Source organism: Tyto alba, unplaced genomic scaffold (genome assembly GCF_018691265.1).
Source record: "Tyto alba isolate M040663 unplaced genomic scaffold, T.alba_DEE_v4.0 Super-Scaffold_20, whole genome shotgun sequence".
Lineage (NCBI taxonomy): Eukaryota > Metazoa > Chordata > Aves > Strigiformes > Tytonidae > Tyto > Tyto alba.
This window is the reverse complement of record NW_024881283.1, coordinates 10131476-10154273: the sequence shown is the minus strand read 5'-3', so window position 1 is coordinate 10154273 and position 22798 is coordinate 10131476. Positions and strand designations below refer to the sequence as shown.

General features: G+C 55.9%; 4 protein-coding genes and 1 pseudogene across 6 annotated transcripts; 1 reads left to right on the top strand and 4 right to left on the bottom strand.

Moving 5' to 3' along the window:
- Nucleotides 1-33: 33 nt before the first annotated feature.
- LOC122153521 (protein eva-1 homolog B-like) lies at nucleotides 34-2908 on the top strand. Of its 2 annotated transcripts, none has more exons than XM_042793773.1 (3): nucleotides 34-211; nucleotides 1878-1982; nucleotides 2078-2908. In XM_042793773.1, the coding sequence occupies exons 2-3, from the start codon at nucleotides 1916-1918 to the stop codon at nucleotides 2509-2511; spliced, it is 501 nt and encodes a 166-aa protein (XP_042649707.1). In that variant the 5' UTR covers nucleotides 34-211; nucleotides 1878-1915; the 3' UTR covers nucleotides 2512-2908. The 2 variants fall into 2 exon arrangements, with proteins under 2 accessions (XP_042649707.1, XP_042649706.1); XM_042793772.1 differs by lacking the exon at nucleotides 34-211 and adding an exon at nucleotides 1016-1095.
- Nucleotides 2909-3866: 958 nt separating this feature from the next.
- On the bottom strand, nucleotides 3867-5064 carry LOC122153533 (basic proline-rich protein-like). 2 transcript variants are annotated; one of them, XM_042793848.1, is made up of 5 exons: nucleotides 4961-5064; nucleotides 4770-4831; nucleotides 4406-4679; nucleotides 4219-4282; nucleotides 3867-4124 (listed from the first exon to the last, which is right to left on the bottom strand). In XM_042793848.1, exons 1-5 carry the CDS (start codon nucleotides 5050-5052, stop codon nucleotides 4086-4088), a joined length of 531 nt encoding a protein of 176 aa, XP_042649782.1. In that variant the 5' UTR covers nucleotides 5053-5064; the 3' UTR covers nucleotides 3867-4085. The 2 variants fall into 2 exon arrangements, with proteins under 2 accessions (XP_042649782.1, XP_042649781.1); XM_042793847.1 differs by lacking the exon at nucleotides 3867-4124 and having other exon boundaries at nucleotides 4164-4282.
- Nucleotides 5065-5297: 233 nt separating this feature from the next.
- Nucleotides 5298-10407, bottom strand: LOC122153516 (SH3 domain-containing protein 21-like). Its single transcript, XM_042793553.1, has 7 exons — nucleotides 10348-10407; nucleotides 9714-9743; nucleotides 7187-7241; nucleotides 6982-7082; nucleotides 6812-6910; nucleotides 6362-6633; nucleotides 5298-5307 (listed from the first exon to the last, which is right to left on the bottom strand). Exons 1-7 carry the CDS (start codon nucleotides 10405-10407, stop codon nucleotides 5298-5300), a joined length of 627 nt encoding a protein of 208 aa, XP_042649487.1.
- Nucleotides 10352-20274, bottom strand: LOC122153515 (thyroid hormone receptor-associated protein 3-like; the record flags this gene model as incomplete). Its single annotated transcript, XM_042793552.1, is given in 10 exon segments — nucleotides 10352-10813; nucleotides 11964-12113; nucleotides 12767-12959; nucleotides 13545-13656; nucleotides 13659-13728; nucleotides 16113-16197; nucleotides 16446-16557; nucleotides 16998-17170; nucleotides 18089-18829; nucleotides 20258-20274. Coding segments are annotated over 10 exon segments (1875 nt in total), but the record flags the coding sequence as incomplete, so codon positions are not given.
- Nucleotide 20275: 1 nt separating this feature from the next.
- LOC122153514 lies at nucleotides 20276-21497 on the bottom strand (annotated as a pseudogene).
- Nucleotides 21498-22798: the final 1301 nt, after the last annotated feature.

The window sequence follows — 22798 nt, the reverse complement described above, 5'->3', positions numbered from 1 at the left end:
GCCGGGCTGAGCGCGGCGTCCCGGGGGAGCGGGACGAGCCCCGGCCCCGCGCCCCGCTCGGCGCCGGGACGGGGCCGCCATTGGCTCCGGCGGGGAGCGCTGACCGCCCGCCGAGCCGGACTATTTCCTGTTGCTGCGGCGTTAACGCCGAGCAGACCCTCCTCGCTCTCCCCTCTCGCCAGCCAAAGCGCCCCGGGCTCCCGCCGTCCCGGTGAGTACCGGCCCCCGGGCACCGGCACGGGGCTGCGGGGTGGACGGGGCACCCCGGAGGACCCCAGCGCCCTGCGTCCCCCCCCCGGCCGTGGCGGGGTGTCGTGGATCTGCCCTGTCCCCGGCTTGAGTTGGGGGCCCCCCTGCCGCGGCGGGGGGCGCGGGGATGGAGAGAGCTCAGGGCCGGGGGGGGGACGGACATGGGGCTTAGTTCTGGGGGGACACGGGGCTGAGTGCTCTGGGGCTGTGCCCGCAGGCACACCGTACCCCGGCGCCGTCCCGCTCTGGTACCCCCGGGGTCCGGGGCAGCCCTGGCTCCGGCGGGGGGGGGAGCTCACGCAGCACCCCCTCCCTCCATCAGTCCCCAGGCTCACGCACACCCCGTGCCCACTACAGCCGCCCGTCAGCGGGTGCTGAGCACCCCCGTGGCCCTGGGGCCAGCCCTGCCACGGGCAGGGCCTCGGGGGTCCCTGGAGCCCCATGGCGGGGCTCTGCCTCCCCTTGCAGGGGCTGGTGGGGTGGCTGCTCTGCGGGGGGGGGCACCAGGACCCTTGGCCGTGTTTTGGGGTGTCCCAGAGTGAGGGGCTGCCCAGCCCCAGGACGTGCAGCAGCACTGGGCTGTCTGGGGATGGTTCTGCTGATGTGTCACATTTTCTGCATTTCTTTCCTCGTTCCTCCCTCCCTGGAGTCGTTTCTGGGAAAAGAGCTCGTCCCCTGCCAGGGCCCGGCGCTGCTTCGCCTCCCACCCTGCCCAGCCCCACACCTTGGGGGCCACGGCACCCCACGGCTGAGGGGGGACCTGGCCCCACACTGCCATCGTGGGGACAGCGAGGGGCCGTGGGGACGGGCTGCTTGGGGCCAGGCGGGTCCCGGGGGCAGGAGGAGGTGGGTGCTCACCCCTGCACCCCAGCGTGGGGCTCAGACACCCCATCCCCGGTGGGGGGGTGTCGTGGAGGAGCTGGCACAGGGCACCCACGTCCCGTCCCAGGGCAGGTTCCTGCGGCCGGCCCCACTGTGGGAGCGCGGGGCAGTTTTTCCTCTTGCAGCGGGGCCGGTGCCTGCCCCTCGCCCGTCCTGCCCGGGGGCCGCAGGAGCTGGGGGGGGGCCGCGGGCTCAGCCCTGGTCCCTGCTGCCGGCCTTTGCCCCCGCGCCGCAGAGCCCCGCGGCCAAGGCTGGAGCGGGGCCGGGAGCAGCACGGGGAGCGGGGACACGGTCCTGAGGGGCTGCGGGGGGAGCACACGCGTGTGTGCGTGTGTGTGTGTGTGCGCGCAGGCAGCACCAGCTCCCGCGTGCCCCGTGGGCAGCCACGCAGGGCTGTGCTGGTCCCGCTTGGCACCGCGCTCAGCCCCGTGCGCTGTGCCCAGGACCAGGGAAAGCCTGGCCCCGGGGCCACTTGCCGCCGTGCCCTGGAGGAGCCGTGTCCCCCCCGGTCCCGCAGGAAGGACAGAGGGGGGCGGTGGGAGTGGGATGGCCCCGGTTCAGCACCTGGGGAGGGGGGCTCAGCCCTGGATGGAGCAGCCCAGCCCCGGCCCGTGCTCAGCGGGGAGCCCATGGGACATGGTTGCACCCAAGCATGGCCCCGAAAGGGAAAGAGGGGGACTCTGGGGTGGGGTGTGGGGGGGGAGGGACCCCCAGTAATGCCTCACTCAGCCCCTGTGTCCCCCCAGATGCCAAACACGCGCCATCCCCGGGGACACTGAGCAGGATGGAGAGCCGCAAGCGGGACATGGAGCTGCTGAGCAACAGCATGGCCGCGTACGCGCACATCCGAGGTGAGCCTGGGGGGGGGACACGGCCCGCGGGGGTGACCTGAGGGCCACCGGTGGCCCCGTGGGCCAGTCCCTCATCCCCGCTGCTCCCCCCGCAGCCAACCCCGAGACCTTCGGGCTCTACTTCGTGCTGGGCGTCTGCTTCGGGCTGGTGCTGACCCTGTGCCTGCTGGTGCTGCGCCTCTCCTGCCAGCCCCCCGCGCGCCCCCCGCCCCGCCCCAGCGACCTCAGCGAGGACGAGGAGGACGACGAGGAGGAGGACGAGGAAGAGGAGGACACCGTCGACCGCGCACCGTCCGAGTCACTGCTGCCGGTGACCGAGCTCCCGCCGGACAGCCACGGCCCCGGGGACGGGGCTCTGGCCGTCAACGTCTTCGCCTCGGCGGAGGAGCTGGAGCGGGCGCAGCGGCTGGAGGAGCGCGAGCGCATCATCCGCGAGATCTGGCGCAACGGGCAGCCCGACATCCTGGGCACCGGCACCGGCACCCTGGGCACCGGCACCGGCACCCTGGGCCGTGTCCACTACTACTGAGCCCCGGCACCCTGCCTGGCTCCAGCCCCCCCCCGGGTAGCTCAACCCACGGCGGGAGCTGCCCGGGACCCGGTTTGGGGTCAGGACTGGGGAGGACAGTGCTGGGGCTCGGGGGTCTCACTGCCCCCGGGTTGGGGGAGCTGCCCTGGAACAGCCCCGCGCCGCTGCCAGCCGGACCCGGGTGCCACCGGCACCCCCACGGCCAGACTCATCCCCCCCCCCCACCAAGGGACACGACGCACTTTGAGCCATTGGTACGATGGTTGGCACCCGCCGAGCACCCCCGGGACCCTGCAGGGACGAGGACAACGCCAAGGCCAGGGCTGACCTTGCCGGCCGCAGGTGCTGGCTCCGTCAGCTCAGCACCAGCGCTGGGGGGAGCCCAGGGCCGGGGGGAGCCCAGGGCTGGGGGGAACCCAGCGCCGGGGGGAGCCCAGCACCGGGGGGGGCCCAGGGCCGGGGGGAGCCCAGCGTGGGGGCCGCGGTCGGGCTGTTCGTCCGTGTAAGATGTGGGGTCCTGCCCCAGAAACATGGTGCTGTTACAGACTGCCTGGAGCCCAGCGTGGGGGGCGCGGGGCGGCTGCGGCTGCTGCACCGGCACAAGTGGTGCTTGGAGGGGGTGGGGGGGGAGGTCCGGTCGCCTCCCCTGGCCAATTCCCTCCCCCTGACCCCACTAAAATTAGCCGGGTCCTTTCCGGCACAGCCGGGCCCTGACCCAGCGCCGGGGCGGATGTTTCCCCGCTGGGCTCTCGGGGCGGTGGGTGCTCCCCTGGGACATGGGGCCACATCCTGCCTCCGCTCCCGGCCCAGCTCCGCAGGGTGCGAGGGCCCCGCTGCCCCCTCCCCAGCCCCCTCCCCGGCAGCTTTACAAAAATAGCTCCTTCCCAGGCCAGTCCCCCGTGCTGCCAGCGCCAGCAGGACCCAGATGTTTTCCAGATGTTCTCCCGGCCCCACAGCGGTGGCTGGAGGCCAGGATGGGCTGGGGCTGGGGCTGGGCTGGGAAACGGTGCGGGGGCTGGAGGACGAGGAGGAGGAGGAGGAGGAGGAGGCAGAGGCAGCTCTGCTTCTGGCCCTGGCTCTGCATCCCAGCCCGGGACAAGGTGCAGGGGGTGGCGGGGGGCACTTGGCCCCCCCCGGGACTGGCTGGCAGAGGCCGCAGCCCTGGCCGTGACTGCCGGCACGTCCACTCCCAGCACCTGGGGCTGAGCACTGCAGGATCCAGCCCTGAGCTCCAACCGTGAGCCAGCCCTGGTGGGACCCCCAGTGCCACACTGGGACACCCCCCCCCGTGCCCCGCAGGGACGTGGCGGCCCCTGGGCTCTGCCCGCGGCAGCACCCACCCAGCCCAGCAGCACTCTGCGCCCAAAATAGTTTATTTTCAACTTTATCTCTACACCCAGGGATTGTTGCGCAGCCTCGGGGGCCTCGCTGCAGAAAGCTGAGCTGGGGGCAGCGGGGTCGGGGAGGGGGGGGCACAGGGCGCAGCACCCACATGGCACCCAGCACCCTGTGCCACCCGCCTGCCCCACATCCCTGGGGCTGCAGAGGGGTGGGCACCGCAGCCCCGCACCGTGCTAGCAGGGCAGCACCTTCCTCACCCGCTCGATCTCTGCCTGTGGGGAGAGGCTGTGAGCACTAAGGGGGGGGGGGGGGGGGGGGGGGCTAGGGGGACCCCAACATCGGGGCAGCCCCTGGCCAGGGACTCACCTGCAGCGCCTGGCGCTTGGCCCGCTCCTGGCACATCTCCTGCCGCATGTCCGCCAGGTCCCGCCTGCAACGTGCCGGGGATGGCTCAGCCAGGGCCGGCAGGACCCCGACGGTGAGCAGCTGGGGACACCCCCCCCCCCCCCCCCACCACCACCACCAGCACCCCGACACCCCCGACCCCGCTCACAGGTGCTGGACTCGCATCAGGTCCACGAGGATGTGCAGGGAGCGGACCTCGGCCTTCAGATCCTCCAGGGCCAGCCGCTCCTCGGGCCGTGGTGCCACCGGCACCTCCGTGCTCCGTGGGAGAGGGGCACAGAGCCCGGCCGGGGGCTGCTCCCCCTCGCAGGGACCCCCCAGGGCGAGGCTGGGCGGCCGCTGGCCTGGCACCCGCGGGCGTGTGGCAGTGGGGTGGCTCAGCTTCATCGTGGTGACCGGCACCGCGTTGAAGCCATCAGCATCTGCCAAGGAGAGGGACTCAGCAACGGGCACGGCCCTGCCGTGGCTGCAGCACCCAGCGCTGGCACCCAGCACCAGCACCCAGCACCCACCTGCGTCGCTGGCTCTGCCCCACTCCGTGTCGGCTGAGGCGCAGGGCTGGGGGCCGCCGGGCCTGGGACGGCAGGGTGGTGAAGCGGCACAGCCCCGTGGGGCACACTCCAGCCCCACTCCGGGGACCGAGTGTGGCCATGGGCACGGCCCCGGCGCTGGGGCCATCGAGGGGTGGCCACGTGTGTCTTACTTGCTGGCTGGTATCAGGGCTGGTTTGGCCTTGGCAGGGACGGGGGGAGCGGGGGCCATCCTCTTGCTGGGGGGGAGCTTGGCCGGCTCCATCCTCACCGGTGCTGGGAGCTCTGGGGAGAGGCGGCAGGAGTGGGGCTGGGACCGGCACGGTGAGAGCGGGGCAGGAAACGCTTCCTGCTGGGGAGCCCCGGCTGCGGCCGTGCCCTGGCACTGGGGACCTGCCCCAGGCACAGCACGGGGGGGCCTGTCCCGTCCCTGTCACCGTCCCTCCCTCCTCCCCCCAGCCCCAGCTCAGGGACCCACCCGGGTGCTCCCCCTCCTCATCCCTCGCTGTGTTACAGGCTGCTGGGGAGCAAAGGGGCACGTCAGCCGCTGGGGGAAGGACCCTCATTCCATCCCCCTCTCCCAGAGAACCTTTTGCAGGGTGGGGGGCAGTGGGGTGCTGGGGAGGAGGCCCCCCACAGGCAGGACTGGTGGGAGACCTCACCCCATGGCACTCCTGGGCCCGCGGGTCCCACCAGCACCACCTACCCCGGCCGGCAGCGATGCTCGGCGGGGCCCGACCAGCCCGCTGGCAGCTCTGCCCACCGCCCCCACATACCCAGGGCGCTGTCTGCTGGGTGGGGGCAGCCACCCCCCTGCCAGCCCCGCACCCATCCTTGCACCCAGCCCCGCACCCAGCCCTGCTGCGGTCGGCGCTTCCTCTGCACGCGGCGGAGCAAGCCGCTGCAAACCTCCCCGAGCCCGCCGGCACCGTGGCACGGGCAGGATGCCGTCCCGCCGCCCCCTGTGGCACAGCAGCAGCCCCCTGACACCAAACCCGGGGGGCCCACGGGGACGAGCCCCCCAGCAGAGCAGGGTTCAGGGCACCAGGCCACCGGCACGCACCCATGGGCCACCCTAGGCCCATCATGGGCCACCCTGTCCTCATGGCAGGCCAGCAGCCCTGAAGCCACCCGGCCCCTGCCACCACCAGCACGGCCCTCGCCGTGGCGGCCTTGCAGGCACGGTGGGTTTTACCCACCCGAAGAGACGGCTGCAGCCATGAAGGCCACAGGGATGAGGACAGGGACGAGGGCACCCGGCCCCAAGGGCACGGGGAGATGCTCTGGGGGGGCCCCGGGGCTCCATCGCTCCCAGCGGCACAGGATTGATGATGCCCGGAGCTGCCCGGGGTTCCGCCAGCCCCTGCTCCTCTTCGGCAGCTCCCCCGGCTCGCGGGGCACCGGCACAGCGTGGCGGCAGCGCGGCCTCACGCAGGTGCTGCTGCCGGGATGGTCCCCGGGCGCGGGACCCCCGGGGCCACGGCTGCTCCATCCTACCTGCCAGCGCAGGGCTGCCCACGAGGCCGTGCCGAGCGGTGCCGTGCCAGGCTCCCCCAGCTGCCACGGCCCCACACCGCGCACGTGATGCTGGAGGAAATCGGCTCTGCGCTGGGAAGGAAGTCGAAGCAGAGAGCACCTCGGTGCCGGTCCACGCCGCATCCCTGCGCCCCATGGGGCTCCTCCTGCCCCCCGGCACAGCCGGCTCCCCGGCTGCCCCAACCCACCTTGCGCCCGGCCGCGGGGCTGCCCGGCCGTCCTGGTGGGACACCAAGGAGCCCGGGGCCGGATGGCCGCCGTGGCCGCACTCACCGGACTCCACATCCCGGGATGGCATTGCTGGCTTCACCTGCGGGAGAGCGGGGTTGGGTGAGGACGGGGCACCGGAGCAGGCAGGGACCACTGGCATGGCCACCGCCCCACGGACACGGGACTTCAGCCCCATGGAGCCCACCAGAGCTCAGGGTCTGGCTGCGCGAGCCCCGGGGCAGCACAGACTGGGCAGCTCTGGTGCAGCCCCCGCTCACCGTGGGCACCAGCGCTGGCAGGAGCTCCACGAAGTTGCTGGGGAAGAGCCCTCGCCGGTGCTGGCACTGCCCGTCCCACCAGCCCTCGGCCTCTGTCTGCTGCGGGCAGGGCAGGAGTCAGTGCCGGGGACCAGCCCCGGGGTCACCCCCCATCCCCGCGCCCCCCTCACCTTGCTGAGCACCCGGACGACATCTCCCCTCCGCAGCGGCAGCTCGTCCGGCAGCTCCGGGGTGTAGTCGAACAGGGCCCGGCAAAGCTGCGGCTCCTGGTCTGCGCGGGAAGGGCAGGATGGGGCTCACGGGGTCCGGCTCCTCCCCGGGGTCCCCTCAGCGCCCCGAGCCCAGGGGAACCCCCCAGGGCACGGGGTGACTCACCCAGCTCGGGCGGCAGGAGGGGGGCCGGGCGCTGCGCCGCTGGCCACGGCTCTGCCTGCGGGAGAGGGGATCTGCTGCGGCACGAGGGTCCCGGCTCCCAGCACCCTCCGGCTTGCAGGGCCCCACATCCCCCCAGGCTGCCCCAGCATGGGACCCCCCCACCCCCTTCTCCTCCGGCACTGGGAAGGGCTTGGGCATCTGCTTCAGTGCGGCGTCTCGGCCTCGTCGTCGGGGCAGGCGCCTGTGGGAGCGGGGAGGGGGTCCCCTGCCGCGGCTGAGCCCCGAACGCCAGCGGGGAGCGGAGCCCCCAGACATGGCTGTGCCCCACCACGGCTCTGGGTGCCCCCCGGGAGCTGCACCCGCAGCCGACAGCCCCACAGCTCAGCCCGGCCCCACCGCCGGGGCACGTGCCACGGCCCCACTCGCGGCACCAGCAGCGTGGAGACCCCCACACCACCGGGGCAGCTCCCCCAGAGCCTGCGCCCAGCCCTGGCACCCCCCGGCGCAGGTGATAAGTTGGGGACCCACAGTGACACGGGCCAGGGCTGCTGCACGGCAGCCAGAGCGCGGGGAGCCAGGAAATTGCCGCATGGCAAGAAGGGGCCGGGAGCCGGGGGGCAAACCAGGGGCAGAGCCGGCTCCGTGGCGTTTGTGCTGGGGGCAAATGTGGGACCCCAGTGGTCAGGGCTGCTGGTGCCACTGGGGCTGCTGGCGGCTGGCACCCGCCTCCGAGACCTGAGGCTGCAGCGTCACGGGGCAAAAAAAAAGGGGGCACCCACTCGCCTTGCGGGGGCTTGGTCTCCCCCGGTGTGTGACCCCGGCCGATGCACGGGCTGGGGGTGTCGCTGCCCCAGGGTGGGTTCAGCAGATGGGGGGGGAGAGGATCCGCGGCTCTGCCACTTCTGCTTCGCTCCGCCCGGGAGGCAGCTCCCCCCCTCCCCGAGCTCCCGTGGGGCCAGCGGCCCCCCCGGCCCCCCGACAGCACCCGGAGGCAGCCCACGGAGCGTCCCTACCTGAGCCGCCCGTGCCACCGGCCGCAGGAAGAGCTCAGGCCGGAGTCGCACCCGGCCCTGCCCGGCGGCTCAAAACCGCCCCGGGTCTCGCCACGCGTCTGTCACCTTCGGCGCGGAGTGGGGAAGTGAAACCCAAACCACAGAGGGGCCGAAACCCACAAACCGCGAGCGCCCGGGGCCGCGGCGCTGGGTCCCTCCGCAGCGGCCGGGGGGGCTCTGAGCAGCCCCAGGTCCAGGCTGACAGCACGAAGGTTCCTTTAGAGCAAAACGCATCCGAGCCCCGGAGCGGGGAGGGGCCCGAGGGCCAGGACGGGGCAGGGAAGGGCGAGGAGGGGGTCGGGGTTTTTTGGGGGGAGCGGGGAACGTGCTCGACCCTGGGTCTGACCCTTGGGGCAGCCGGGCTGGGCACGCTGGGCGCCCTCCCTCTGCCCGTTGGCCCACGGGCTCCAATTCAAGCGGGAGGGGAAACACGAACCGTTAACCCACATCGCCGGCCCCGCGGCTGTTGGCCAACCCCGTTCACCAGCAGCAGCCAGGAGCGCTGCCCCACGGCGCAGCCCCCAGAAGGGGCACGGGGGCTGCCCCCCAGCACCCCCCACTGAAACCCCACAGCGAGGGAAAAGCGTTTACCGCCGGGCACCCGCGAACGCAGCACCGGTTTACTCCTGCCCAGCGCTGGTGTAAAAGCCGGGTGCCTGGAGCCACCACCCGCAGCCGGGAGTGGGGCTGGTCCTTCCCGGGCACGGGTGGCACAATCCTCACCAGCTTCAGGGCTGGGGGCTGTGTCCCCCCCCCTCACCCAGTCCCTGCTAACCCCAAGGGGTTAAAAGATCCATTACCTGCCTAAAAATCAGCAGCCGGCTGGTTTTTCTAAGCCGCCCTCCCGGCTGCCACAGCCCCGTCCCCCCCACCTGCAGAAGCCACAGAAAAGCGGAACCTCTCGTGCCCGGCCCCACGGAGCTGCTCGCCACGGCCACGGCCGCCCCACGGCACCGCCGGGTTTAACACCCCTGGCCCACTCACGGCTCCTCAGCCCCCGCCTCACAACACAAAACAAAGCAGAGTTACACCTACTACTTCTTTTATTGTGTTTTATTTGCATAAACAAACTTCAGGGCTTCGCTAAACAGGAACTGTTCAAGTCAAAACAAACCAAACTCTAGTTGGTGTGTGTGGGGAAACAGCACAGCAATCCTGGGGAGGGGGAGGCGGGGGGGAGGAGAGGGAGAGCGGTGTCTTTACAGCACGTGCACCCTCGGCCTCGGTGCGTGGGCATGCCTCTCCTGCTGCGAAGGCTCACTGACTCAGCCAGGGAACTGTTTGCAAACTTCTTCAGAATATTTTTTAAGTAGAAAGTAAAAAGAAATACATCGTAACGGCCATCCTTAACCAGCACAGGAGGGATTCGCCTTTTGTTTTTATAAAAAGATTAATAAAAAATATTGAAAAATTCTCATCTCCGTTTATATTTTTAACCTAGTAGAATTCTGAAGTTTCTTAGAAAACTATGTTACCTTGGAAAGAGCACTCAAGTTCACAACCAGCTGCAAAGAGGATACACAAAATGCCTACAAGCAGTTCGGGGCTCCAGCACACACCAGGCCTAACAGTGTACACAAACAGTGGTGAAAGTAGGGTGGATTTTTTTTTTTTTTTTTTAAACCATGCTAATTTTGTTAACTTCCAACATAAAAGGAAAACAATAATTTTTAAAAGGCCCTAAACTCAACTGTTACATAAAAAAAAGTTTTTTTTAAAAAAATCATAGCAGTTTGGTCCCAACAAGTTAACATTTAGATGTTTATTCACATGCTTCATCGTTTCCTTATTTATAAGAACCAAAAATAGTTTCCAAAATTATCATTTAATTGATGTTACTACATACGTAAAGGCCTAAAATAAGTAGAGTATGGATTTAAAAAACTGAATACACAACAGGGGAGAAAAATTTGAACTGGCGAGTTAATCCTGACCTTTACTATTTCAAATTAGAAAAGAGAAACATAAAACGTCAAGACTACCAGGTTAAGATGGGCACAAACCAAAATCCACATTGTCTTCAAAGCCTGTTACCAAAAGATTAACTGACCAGTCGATAAGGTCGCAGATGAGAGAAAAATCTGGGATCTCACCCGGTACTTGACCTACCTTACGCAGTCCAGAAGGGGAGTCTTTGGGAAGGTATACTCCACGAGTGGATCCAAGCATAAATGATTGATCAGTTCTAGTCCACGCTTAGGGAGGCTGGACTCTGGAAATGCAGTTAACTCCGGGATTGTTTCAGAGCTCCTCTGCAGGGCTCTGCTCAGCACTCGAGGATGGCCCTGACACCCTCCAGCACCCGGCGGTGCTGCCCCCCCCGCCGGGGCTCTCGCCAGCGCGGACGCCGCGGCTATTCGGCCGCTGTCTGTAGGGTGTCCTTCTCCTCCCTGTTTTCCGTTCCGCTTTCGTCGTCCTCGATTTCTCCTTCTTCTCCGCTGAATTTGTCGTGAGCCCACTTGGGGCTGGTGCTCGACTTTCGGAACATGAAGCGCCCTCTGCCCCGGGGGAAGGCGCCCCGCCCGCGGCCTCGGTTCACCCACTTGTCCGCTCCTTCGCCCTCGCGGTCGTCGTGCTGCACGGGGGGGGGGGGGGGGAAGCCAACAACATCAACTCTGCCTCGCGGCCCGCAAGCGGGCAGCCCCCAGCGGCCTGCCCGGCTTATGCCGCGGTGACCACCGCTCCCCCGAGAGAACGGCCGCCCTGGCTGGGGGAGGAACAGCCGGAGAGGAAGGCAGGAAGGCACAGCCACGACCCTCCTCGGGCACGGCGGCCTGTCCTTGCCCACAGGGAACTCTCTACAGAACATTTCGGGGTAGGCAGGGAACGGGTGTCGAGGGCCTGGAGCGCCGTTGCCGGTCGGGCAACCCCAAGATTTAGGTATCCTACACATTTCCCCTCTGGTTTCTCGCCAGTCAAACCGCTCTGGCAGCTTCAAGCCTTTACTGCCGGGTACTCGGCGAGTCTAGTAACGCGTGCCGCTTCCAGGACTGCTTTGTGTGAGCTACAGCAGACGCAGCTGGGCCAAGCTGACACAGACCACGTCACTGGGCTCAAAACTGATCCAGTTCTGGAAGTAAAGTGCAGCGTAGAAACTGGATAACCCCCCCCAAAATTACAATTCTGCCTTCAAGTGAGATCAGGGGAAAACACAGTAAAAAAAAAGAATAATCAAGGCTTGCTCGTTTGAGGCAAAAAACTGGAATACTGTATTATTTAATGAGAAGATTAGGGATCTCAAGTACTCCAGGAAGAGAAAAAAAATCAGTGAGCGTCTGTTTAAAACCACCCCTTTTTTCAAAGAACAGTGTCAGCCAGGATTCTCCTCGATTAATGCCCGTTAGTATGGCAGGCTGCTACCACCCCAAGGCAAAGGCAGGGTGCTGACCCAATGCAGGAAGCTGGACACTTTATGGGGACAGAAGAACCAAGAAACACAGGCCATCTGCAACAGACTCACAGACCTGAGCTGTGTTTCCCACAGTACTGTGAAACACGTGCTTCTAACTGGCCTGTAGGATTTCAGAGCGGCAAACCACTCTACAACAAACAGAAACAAGTTCTCTCTAGTCATGAGCCAGAAGCTCCCTGGGAAGAAGTGTCACATGAAGCCTTAACCTGGTGCATTAGATCGTCCAGCTACAGCTGGCGCTTTCACCTCTAAAGCATTTAGGAACAGATACACCTGGAGTGTACATACGTGTTTCAGTGCTTCAGACACATACCAGGTAGTACTTCTTGCTCTTAGGTGTGTACTCCGGATCCCACTCCTCATCTCTGTTTCGCTTCTGGAAGTCATTGTTGCCACCGCTGTTGCTGTTATTGTTGCCTGAAAAGTTGCCTCTGCCCCATCCTCTCCCTCTTGCTCTGAACTGCTGCAACAGCAAAACAAGGAAGAAAAGTAAAATGGTTGCAGTGGCAGTGCCCTCCCACCCCCAGACAGCTTCCAGGGCTACCAAGGAGATACAACATCACTTCTCCAACCATCCAAGAACACCTTTAACCTAGCATTAAAACAAGAGCTCAGCACACTTTAGGCTCCTCCGATCACACAGCGCATCACAGTTTCTATAAAGCTGTTTTAAGATCATGTAGAGGCACTTCCCAAGCACCCAAGAGAGAGCATCTGACAAATGCAATACGCACACGAGACAGCCACGTAACCGCGGCCTGGGAACTGCCAACAGCGAGCGCGGTTACGACCAGGGCTCTCGCTCTGGTAGCCTAACCCCAACTGACGGATGCACATCACGCTGCCCTTCGGGGTTGCTCAGCAGCTCCTCGTGCACAAAAGCTTCCAGGCTTGATTCTGCTCCATCTCGAGCTCAACTGCCCAGACTACATTCTCTGCACCCCGGCCTGTGCTCCACACACTGAGCAATCGTATTTCGGCTCAGCATCCACAACCAGTCGACGTCTCTGGGGTCTCTCCTTCACAGTGTGCTTTAACTGTGAGAGTGCAATACACAGTGGCCCCTTTTTGGCCACTCTGGGAACTGGCACTTGGGGTGGGGTGGAGAACACTTACAAAGGTCCCTCTAGCTCTTCCTCTCTCATTCGGACCAGTGAACTCCTTAGTCCCAAGCCGGGACTTGTCAAAGCCTGTGGTGCTTTCCTCCCTCTCCTCAGTCTCCTCAGGATATTCCTCCGCTTTGACCGAATGAGAGGACCGCGAAGATGACGAACTGGATCTGGATCTCTCACGTACCCGTCGGTGTTTCCTGTTTCAGCGACAGGAAACACGAGGTGAGGGGAACACCAACAGGGTTAATAACTCCATTGGGACTTGCTTGGTACAGAACTGCTTCTGTATCAATTCAACGCTCATTGTCAGAAAGGAAGAGCCCCAGGGAGAGCTCAGCATCAGCTACAGCACGCAGATCTAACACAAGTCCCAAGTCTTCTCCAGAAAGAACCTGTTGCTTCTTTCTAAGGTGTTTACACCATCAACTATGAGATAAGCATGCACCTGCAGAGCTTTAGTCAAATGGAAAATTAAGCTAATAGAAAAGTACTGAATGAACATTAAAGCAGAGTCATTTAAACCTGGCCATTCTCATTAACACAACAGGAACAAGGAGAAGTGACTCACCCATTCTGTCACATGGAGCCTTCTCATTTACCTTTAACAGTTATTTAGTGTTTCAGCTAGATATAATAATATCAAGATGACAGGCAGAGGAATCGTTCATGCCACTGGAGTTTATGCCAAAAGGTGTACAACTATACGTACACGATGTCGTCTCCAACCTTAACAGCAGAAACACGAAAGGCAGAAGGAAATGGCTATTAGGTTTCCTACATACTTTTTCTTTGAGCCTTTGTGACTTTTCTCCGTTTTCTCAGTTGATCTTTCCCTTGAGTGACTTGAATCTCTCGAATCCACTGATTCCCTGGATTTATCGCGTTTAAGATCCTTTCCTTATGTTTTTTACGGCGTTCAATATCAAGGCGCAGGTCAACAGGGTCGTCCTTATATTTCCCTTCAGCCTACAAATGCAGGGAAGAGGGCAGAGTTTAATACAAAGGTTTGCAGTGCACCAGTTCAGCACCATTACTTTGCTATCGACTGCACAGACTTCTGGAGAACAGGAGTTTATCTGAATACTATTAATAATCCATTTTAAGACGTAAAATAGTGCACTATTAAAATAACTTTTTATTTGTCAGAAATCCGTTTTTCCTACTGCTTTTTAAGATCGATGCTTTTTAACTTTTATTCCCCTCTTTTAAACAGCGTTAGAATAAATAGCCTGGTAATAGGGGAAGGAGAAACACAGAAGCTGACACTTATTGTACACCACAGCCAGTGAGAGATGAGAACAACTTGGAAATCCAATCCAACTGATTATGTATCACAACTACAGCAGGTCAAAAATGTCTAACAGCCCGTGGACGTTTGTTACCGAACAGCAGCATGCTCGCTGTCCTGCTGACAGGCATCATCTAGCAGGGTGGAAGGGATTTTAATCACCAGGTCAGGACACGGTACTTAAGGAGAAGCAGAAGCTGTTTGCTGCTTGGAGATACCCAAGGTAGGGAGTACCGATCAAAGTGGTATGAGATGGAGGCCACGGAAATGCAGCAACCAAGTGCACCTGGGAGAATGCCAGCATCCCATCGATGCGCAGCCTCCGAGACGTCTGTCGGGAAGATTTACTCTGCGGCAGACGTCGCCTACAGCACTCCTTCCCCCTCGAAAGCACCATGCGAGAGATGCCAGGAGCTCACCCCAGGTGAAACGTGCTTCTCCACGCAATCCTGGCAAGCCTACTAATGCAAGCTGACCCTGGTGTCTCGCAAAGCAAAAACCAACCAGCTGTATGAAAACCACTCAACAACTAGCCTTTTTTTTTTTTTTTTTTTTTTTTACATTGTTAATTTAAAAAGTAACTGGTAACGCTTGCTTTGAGTTCTGTTTAAATTGCTACTTACATAATGGATTAAGATAGTTTCTTTAGAAGCGGGTTACCCGTATACTTTAGGATCAGTGGCACCTGGATGAGATTCTGCTGACTGCGCACACAGGAGCAGCAGCCTGACAGCGGCTGTGGTTCTGACAAACACTGAACTGAGCAGCAGAACGTCTGCAGGAAGCCTGTACACGGTGGTGCCAGCAACAACCAACAGCCCCTGTGGCTGTGCTCAGCGACTGCTACCGTATTTACACAACACTAGTCTTAGGAACTGTACGACTGGATATGCAACATACATCATATTAATCGTCCTGAATTAAATACAAAAGGATTAGTAATTCTCTAGCTATTAAATTTTTTACTTACATGAGTTTCTAAACACTTTTTTGTTTAAATAAATATGTCAAATAACGCAGGAGTTAGAGCAGGCGTTTTGTTTTGGTATTTTGCTCTTCTACTTTCCCCAGGCAAAGAGCTTTAATTTCTACTCTGAGAATAAAACTGCTCCCAACACGATGGATGACAGATAAGTGACAAAATCAGCAGCAGCTCCCTTATGTGGTACAGCAAACACCTATTTGGGTTTGTGAGGGCACGTCTGTTTCACGGAAGGCTGGCGAGCTGTTTGGAAACCACGTTTATAATACACTCTGCCAAGCTGATGCTCAGAGTTCAGGCCCATCAAATCCATCTCACCATCGTCCATGTCAAGCCACAAGTGTGTTTGGAAAAAATCGAAAACAAATATGAAACAAGTAAGGTTTCAGCAGGACTGTTTAAAATCTCTTCAACGTTCAACGTAAATATGTATGAAGGTGAATAAACAAAGGTTAAAATCCCAAACATTTTAAGTTAAGCCATTTTTATGATTGTTTACAGCAAGTGCAATGGCTTAACATTCATCTACTCAGAAAAGCTAATACACTAAATTCCAAATGGTCTGGTTCTACTAAAATAAGTGCTGAATGTTAAAGTAACAGCAATCAACAGAAATGCTACAGTAAGTTGTTAGAACAAAATTTATCATCTGCTTAATAGTGTATTTGGTTTAGATAAGTATTTAGTTTTACTTTCCTCTTTTTGACATGCATGTCTTTTTGAAAACATGGTTGGAAATATCGCATGTATACAATTGATTTAATAATACTTACAAGCAGAAAAATATCACAAAAAGTCTCTTCTCTCATCATGGGCACTTGTTCCAAAAATCCTCTCTTTTTTCTCAAGCTCACCTCAATTGACTTTGGGGTCATTTACCATAGTCTAACCACTTCACAAAGGTTGTTGATACATTTTTAATAAAAATTAACCCTTTGTAGTTCATTTTTAGAATTATGCCCATCCTTAAAAGAAAAACACAAACTTAAGTAGAGAGTAATTTAAACAAAAACATCACTGTTAAGTTCATGCCCAATGCACTCATTTTGATGAATTAAACTAATCAGAGTAACAGTTCACCTTGAAGCCAGGATCTCTGGAGCTTTTCGTTTCCTCTTGAGAGAATCCATGCTTTCTAAAAGTACTGGGAGATATATCTATCCTCCTAAAAGTAAAGAAAGTGCACAGATATAATCTCGCTCGTAAAAAGAATCTGAAGTTTTCAGATCAAATGTCATTAAAAGCAGACCAGTATTTCCAAAGGTACGTAAAGCTCCCCCCCTCCTTTTTTTTTTTTTTTTTTTTTTTCCCCTTCTTCCTGAAGCTAGTTATGTACTGGAATTATTCCACAGTTAATGAGAAGGAAATGTGAAGTACCCCTGAAATGTTAAGACAGTGTCTAATGGCACCAACCTGTGGATTTCAGGGCTCTTTTTGTTTTTAGCTGCATCTTGTTCCATTCCTTTCTTTAGATATTTGGTAAAACGTTCATTCAGTGTCATTCCTGATGACCCAAAGTGATGCTCTGTTGGGGGTTTGAGTAAACAATGCCAAAATATTAATACTATTTTTGCAAAAAGACAAAGCACATCAGCCCCAGGGCTTGGTCTAACCCCAGACGCAGGGCACGTGAAGGACACTGCTGATGAGCTCTGACTAAAGCTGCTGACAAATTTCGGTTTCACTCTTGAAACTAGCAGTTCATTCAAGTGAGTCACAAGTTCACCAGAACACACAAATTCTAAGTCACAGTCTCTCTGAATATTGCTCAGGTAAAAACAAGAATGTCTTTTCTGCCTTTCCAGCAGAAAAGTTATTTATGTAAATAAGGAACACTCGTGATCGGGCCGCTGTTCTCATCTAGGACATATCTGCTGGCAACAACTCTCTGAGCACTACCTAGAGTGCACGAAACCTGCTGACTGGGGCAAGGGGGGAGTGAGGATACACGGACTTCTGACCTACCTCTTACGTGATGGACTATAGTCACTATGTGCTGCGCAAACAGTTCAGAAGGACTTCGCTGAGACTGAGCAGACTGAATATGATGGAAAATGGAACGAAATTCTTGCTCTTTTTTGTTGCTGTGCACAAGGTCACGACACAGCTTGCGTTCCTGAGCCAGTATGCCACTTGGACTAGAAAAAAGAACAGACCGCATGAAACAGAAGAATGGGGTAAAGGGAAGCAGTTCAAGACAATGTCTCAGAAGTTGGAAGCTGACTTCATTTTTTATGTAATATTATGAAGGCACCTAAGAACATTCAATAGCATGAGCAGGACGCTTATTTAAACAGCTCTAAAATACACTGATCCAGGTTACTGTAATAATTCAGGTCACGTGTTACTCTGTATTTGGAGGGCTGTGCAGGTATTAAACTCTGACATCCTGTGAAACACAAGCCCGTTCTTACAGCACTAGCTGGCTGTCATCTTTTGCTAAAGTTCCTAAATTCTAGATTAACCTCTAGCACTCCACAGAGCACATTAACACTTACTGGCTACTGCTGTACAAGCGTATTTTCTGGAGTAACTTTTTACTGGCTTAAGATTTCCTGAAGCAATGCTGAAGCGGCTCTCAGAGCTTCCGAGAGTTTCAGTAATGCTATGCTGAGAATGAGACTAGTTAAACACACTCCAAAGAATCAAATGTCATTTAAGTGGCACTGTAACTGTACCATACCACTAAGCTTCTAGCAGCCAGAAACCATTGAGTACCTAACTCTTTCCAGAGTGTAGCACAGAACCTGATGCAGAAGCATTTACATTCTGATCTAATCTTACATCTAGTTATAGAAAAGATTAAGAGAAGTTGTTTAACCTTCATGCTTTACCTTCACCATCTGCAAACTGGTAACATCTAACATGCCACCACAAAAAAAAAAAAGGTGTCACAAATATTATGCCAGAAAAAATGAATCTCTGTCTCTAAAAAATCCAAATTGTGATGCAATGTTATTTAGCCTTCCTCACACTTGGCAAGCATATGAGGACCTCAGAAAGAGAAACAGGAAAAATCCACTATTTATGCTTCTCAAAAAATAGCAACTACTTACCGTGCAAGATCTTCATCAAAGGAATCCATTCGAATATTCACCTGGGCCTCACGAGTAATGGAAAAGGAGGATTTGCCAGGAGCTAGCCCCTCTACTTTGGTGCCTGGTTTCTCTTTCACCTCAGAAGCCTTTCTTGGTGGGGGGGAAGAACTTTTTTCCTGGCTTGATTTGTAAGTGGTCACTCTGAAATTCTTTTCAGGAACAAACCCCCTGTGACCTGGTTCAACTCTCTTGGTTGCTGGTCTCTCTTCTTTTTTTGATCTTTCAGAATAGCTTTCCTCCTCCATTTCATCAGGTTTCCTTTGCTTCTCTTTTCCAGGCGGCAAGAACACCACGCCTTCCCACTTTCCTGGCCTATCTTCTTCTTGACTTTTACTTGAAGTTGCTACGACTTTAGACATAAATTTGGGCTCATCATCAAATTCCGAATCTTTTCGGCCCTTTGCCTTGTCTTTCTTTTCCTGATCGTCTGTTTCCTCTTTGCCATAATGACTTTCCTTGTGGAACTCCGGGACCTTTAGCTTGTCAAAATCATCCCGGAACTTGTAGCGCTTGGGCGACTGGCTGCCGCGGTATCCCTTCTCGGAGTCAGCTTTGGATGCATAGGAGTCAGATTTTGCCTTTCCGTCTGTTGATCCCAACTCAGAGAAATTCCCTTTTTCTTTACTTTTTTCCTTTTCAACATTTGTTACTTTCTGTTCTTTGTCTTTCCCATTCTCAGTCTTCTGCTCTTCCAGATACCTGTTCATAAAACAGACATTACAATAGTTCTCTTATTAAAAATCAAAGAGGTTAATATTTCAGTTGAAAGCAGTCAATTTTTAGAGAACATCAAGCTATGCATGTACAGAAAGCTGTCTCTAGATCCTAAAATAGTTAAAATATAAAGCAGATAACTCAGTCTGGGTTTAGGCTTTTAGTCCTCAATAAATTTAGCAAGTACAGGAGAAAATGGATTTGCAGAACTGATGAAATGAGGCTTAAGAACAAATAAAAACAGCTTGCCCACAGATTCATTTCAAGGAAAATAGTAACATCTTACCCAATCGGTTTATTTACTTACAAACCTGGTTCAGGAGAACAACACATCAAAACTTTCAAACTGGGCTGTTCTGCTTTAAACAACACACTGGAAATAAAAGCCTCAAAAGCTACTTCAAATTTGGATGCAAGTTTCATAGGTAAGCTAAATATTTCATGACAGACTGTAAATACAAATAAAAGCAAAAAGGTTAACAGAGGAGAACACTTATTTTGCTGTGAGAAGACAAAACACTTCTGGTGAGAACAAACAATTTGGCTAGCTTAAAGCATCAGAGCTATGTTTTAAAACATACGTTAAGCAAACACTAACTTTGATGAACTGCAGTTAAAGCCCAAGGACACTAGTTCAGTGCTTTGGAAAGCCCAAGAGCTACATTTACAATTTTTTTTTTTTTTCCTTCAAGTTTCAGACACTCTTGATACAGAATCAGTTCAAGTAACCTTTAAAATAATAATAAGAAGAGATTTAAAAGCACTTGTGAGTGCTACTGTATCTTTTAAAAAGTGTCACCTTTACCCACGAATCTGCAGCGGACTGACCCAGCAAACAGAAGCATTAGTACGTTGATGCCTTCTGCAGGGAAGGGTGTCTTAATTTCAGTGTGGATCTCAGTGCTTTAGTTTCTCATACTACCCACATCCACAGGCACAAGCACTGCTGCTACACCTGCCTTAAGCTGCTTGCAGCAGGGCATGCAGTGAGATTTAATTAAATTTTGCTAATTTGTAGTATCTAATGCAATACTAAAACGGTGTCTTTACCTGAAAAGTAACTAACTCAGAAACGCAAGCTTCCAGTGTGCACTGTTAGGTTGCTAGAAAAATCTCACTGGGCACATCTTCAAGCATTCATGAGCTCTGAACAATTCTGAAGGGAACCCGTGCAATCTCTGGGACAGCTCCAGCTCCCTCCAGCACAGGGCCAGGCTGCATCCTGCTCTGTCATTACAGACAGTCCGGGCCCAAACAGCTTGCCAGCACAGCACCCTGCACGCCCTGGGGCCGTGCTCCGCGGGAGCCTGCACACCCCCCAAGGACCTCGCAGCGCTCACGGAGAGCGCCCACCGCGCGAGCCAGCTTGCAAAAAAAAAACAAAAAGCGGCACAACAAAAACGCATCACTCGCCTTTTCGAGAAGGCTCCTCTCCGGAGCTGTGGTTTCCTCCTTCTGAGACGCACTGTAAATCGAACTGATTGGTGGTGGACTTTTGCACACAGGGCTCTTCCTTGTCGGGCTCAAACCCGCCGAGCCGTGATCAAAGGGGCTCTGGTGGGAGCCTGCCTGAAAGGAGGTGCTGCTGCTTTGTAAAGCAGAGCTCATCTGCGGTGGGTTGGGCAGCGGGGGGCTCGACTTTTGCAGCGGACTTGGCCGAGGAGAACGGCGCCTCACCACAACTGACTGGAGAGGCTTTTTAAGGCAGGACTGCGTTCCCTTGGGCTAAGTTCAGACAGAAGCTCTTGACGCTGAACTTGTACCATAGGTGGTCATATCTTGCCATGGTTTTGATCCCTCAGGTGGCTTGACATCTTGAGCCACCGCTCCAGAAAATGGCTGCTCCTTAGCCTCATCACCTTGATTATCTCCTGCAGCCTGAGATGCCCGGGCATCCTTGGAAGATGACTTTTTCTCCTTTCCAGATTTACGCTTGGAAGACTCAACTCGGCTATGATTTGAGGAAGACCGGGAAGAGGAAGACCTCCTTGACCGATCAGAAGATGACTTATCAGAATTTCTAGAATGACTTCTAGACCTTGGTGAAGGAGACCTTCTCTTGGGTGAACGAGAGCGCGACCTCCCTCTACGAGGGCTATATGCTTGGCGATAATTTTGCCAGTTTGACCTGTAATTCCCATATCCTCCTCGGTTATACTGGCCCCATGGATAAAACCCTCGATTTCGGCCACGAAATAATACGGTCTCCTGTATCCTCTATTATGACCTCTGAAATCCCGGTTCTGATACACCCTCGGATGGTTCCTTTCTCTGTTATGAGATGGAGAATACGATCTTGAACGGGACCTAGAACTGATAAAAGAAAAAATTACACAAATATTTTAAAGCTTATTTTTCTGTCACAAATTTTTATTGTAAAACTTATAAGAAAAATGAAAAATTCCTTTCTAAGCTTTTAAAAGTAATTTCTTTGGTTTACTCTCATCTAGTTGAGGCATTACACTTTGCTCTCGATAAACTGCAGTGGAAATTCTGTGATACTGCTAAACAAATATTTGACTTCAGGATCATTGCAGAGACCATGATGAGTACACGTTTTTCTAGAGTGAACACGGCTGCTATCCAGCTTCAGAAAAGTGACTGACCTCAAACTTCCAGTCCGTCACGGCTCAAGGTCAAGGCTATACCTCATATCTCTTCCCCAAGAATTCTTTATGCATGTCATGCTACTGTTACTGGAACGGGTCCACAATCTTCCGCTTGTGTCCTAAGGTCTCGTGTGCTTTTGAAATGCCGATAATCAAGATGAAACCCCACTTCTTTGCCAGGCGAGTTAAATCGCTACACCTCAACATGAGAAGAGCAGTACTGGAGCAAACGGTGCACCGCTCTATAGTGTTACGTTTCAAAAGGTGCACTCCTTGCCACAGTTCAGAAACCGCGGCTCCGAGCAAGGGGGACAGCGGAGGGATGCGCTCGCTCTCCGGGCCAGTGCCGCGAGATGGCACTGTTCAGTGTCCCTCTGCGCCAGGCAAGAGCGTTCATAAGGAACGGAACTGAATCCAAGACAAGCACAAAGCCTGTGAAAATACAGAATTAGTGGCAAAACATTAAGGGCTAATCATTCCAATAGTCTCTTCCACTAAAGTTTGGAAGCTGCAGTTGTGTAACTGTTTAAAAGTCCCACTGTAGCTCAGGATTAAAGGCCAGCTTTACAGTAACTATTTCACAGCTGTTAGAAAACAGCTTCCACTGGAAGTCTGAGACTTCAGCAAATCTGCATTAGTAAAACAGAGAAAGCATCCAAACTAGTAAGTTTAAACAGAAAAAGAGATTTTTCCAAATGGAATTTTAGTAAATAATATTTATTGAAACCATTTCCACAGTCCCTTCTTGCATTAAGAGACATCTGGCTCTAACCTTCATTGGTCCACTCCAACGGACGTGTACGACTGCTACAGACAGGCAATACACACCCTCGGCTGCCCACTCTCTGCTCACATCCCAAACCCTCGTAATGGTCAGGGAACACAACACTGCCGTTACAATTCCTACACAATTAGCATACATGCATGCAGTCAGAGGCCAACTTTACTGCTCTGTTTTTATTTCTTCCACCTATCAACTTCGTTAAAGTTTAGCAGGAAGCTCGTTATTCATACTACAGTCATTGCTAGCAAACAGTTTAATGATAATTTGAACATATGCTTCATCCTTTTACTTCAAACAACCAAAAAACCTAAGCAACATATCCAAGACACTTACTCATTCGAATGATGACGAGAAGGAAAAGCAGACACAGACAGCAAGAACCAATTATAATGAGCCCTTGTCAAAGCACTAAGAACACATATGCTCCCATTTTCAGACAACCGCTGCATTTGTGATCAATTACCAGCAAGGGACCTGTTGTACGCCACTTCCAAAATCTGTTTCTGTTGTTTTAGAGAGGCTTGCAGCAAGAAGATTTCACTCCAAAAGTTGCAGAGATTA

Excerpts from the sequence above, each read along its gene's own strand:
- LOC122153533 (XM_042793847.1), bottom strand. The coding sequence starts at position 5,052 with ATGGAGCCGGCCAAGCTCCCCCCCAGCAAGAGGATGGCCCCCGCTCCC. Across the intron at positions 4,832-4,960 it reads GCCCTGATACCAGCCAGCAA|GCCCGGCGGCCCCCAGCCCT; the intron begins GTAAGACACACG and ends CTGCCGTCCCAG. Across the intron at positions 4,680-4,769 it reads GGGCAGAGCCAGCGACGCAG|ATGCTGATGGCTTCAACGCG; the intron begins GTGGGTGCTGGG and ends TCTCCTTGGCAG.
- LOC122153521 (XM_042793773.1), top strand. The coding sequence starts at position 1,916 with ATGGAGAGCCGCAAGCGGGACATGGAGCTGCTGAGCAACAGCATGGCC. Across the intron at positions 1,983-2,077 it reads CGCGTACGCGCACATCCGAG|CCAACCCCGAGACCTTCGGG; the intron begins GTGAGCCTGGGG and ends CTCCCCCCGCAG.
- LOC122153516 (XM_042793553.1), bottom strand. The coding sequence starts at position 10,407 with ATGCTTGGATCCACTCGTGGAGTATACCTTCCCAAAGACTCCCCTTCT. Across the intron at positions 9,744-10,347 it reads CCCCTTCTGGACTGCGTAAG|CTGGTTGTGAACTTGAGTGC; the intron begins GTAGGTCAAGTA and ends TCCTCTTTGCAG. Across the intron at positions 6,634-6,811 it reads TGCCAGCGCTGGTGCCCACG|GTGAAGCCAGCAATGCCATC; the intron begins GTGAGCGGGGGC and ends GCTCTCCCGCAG.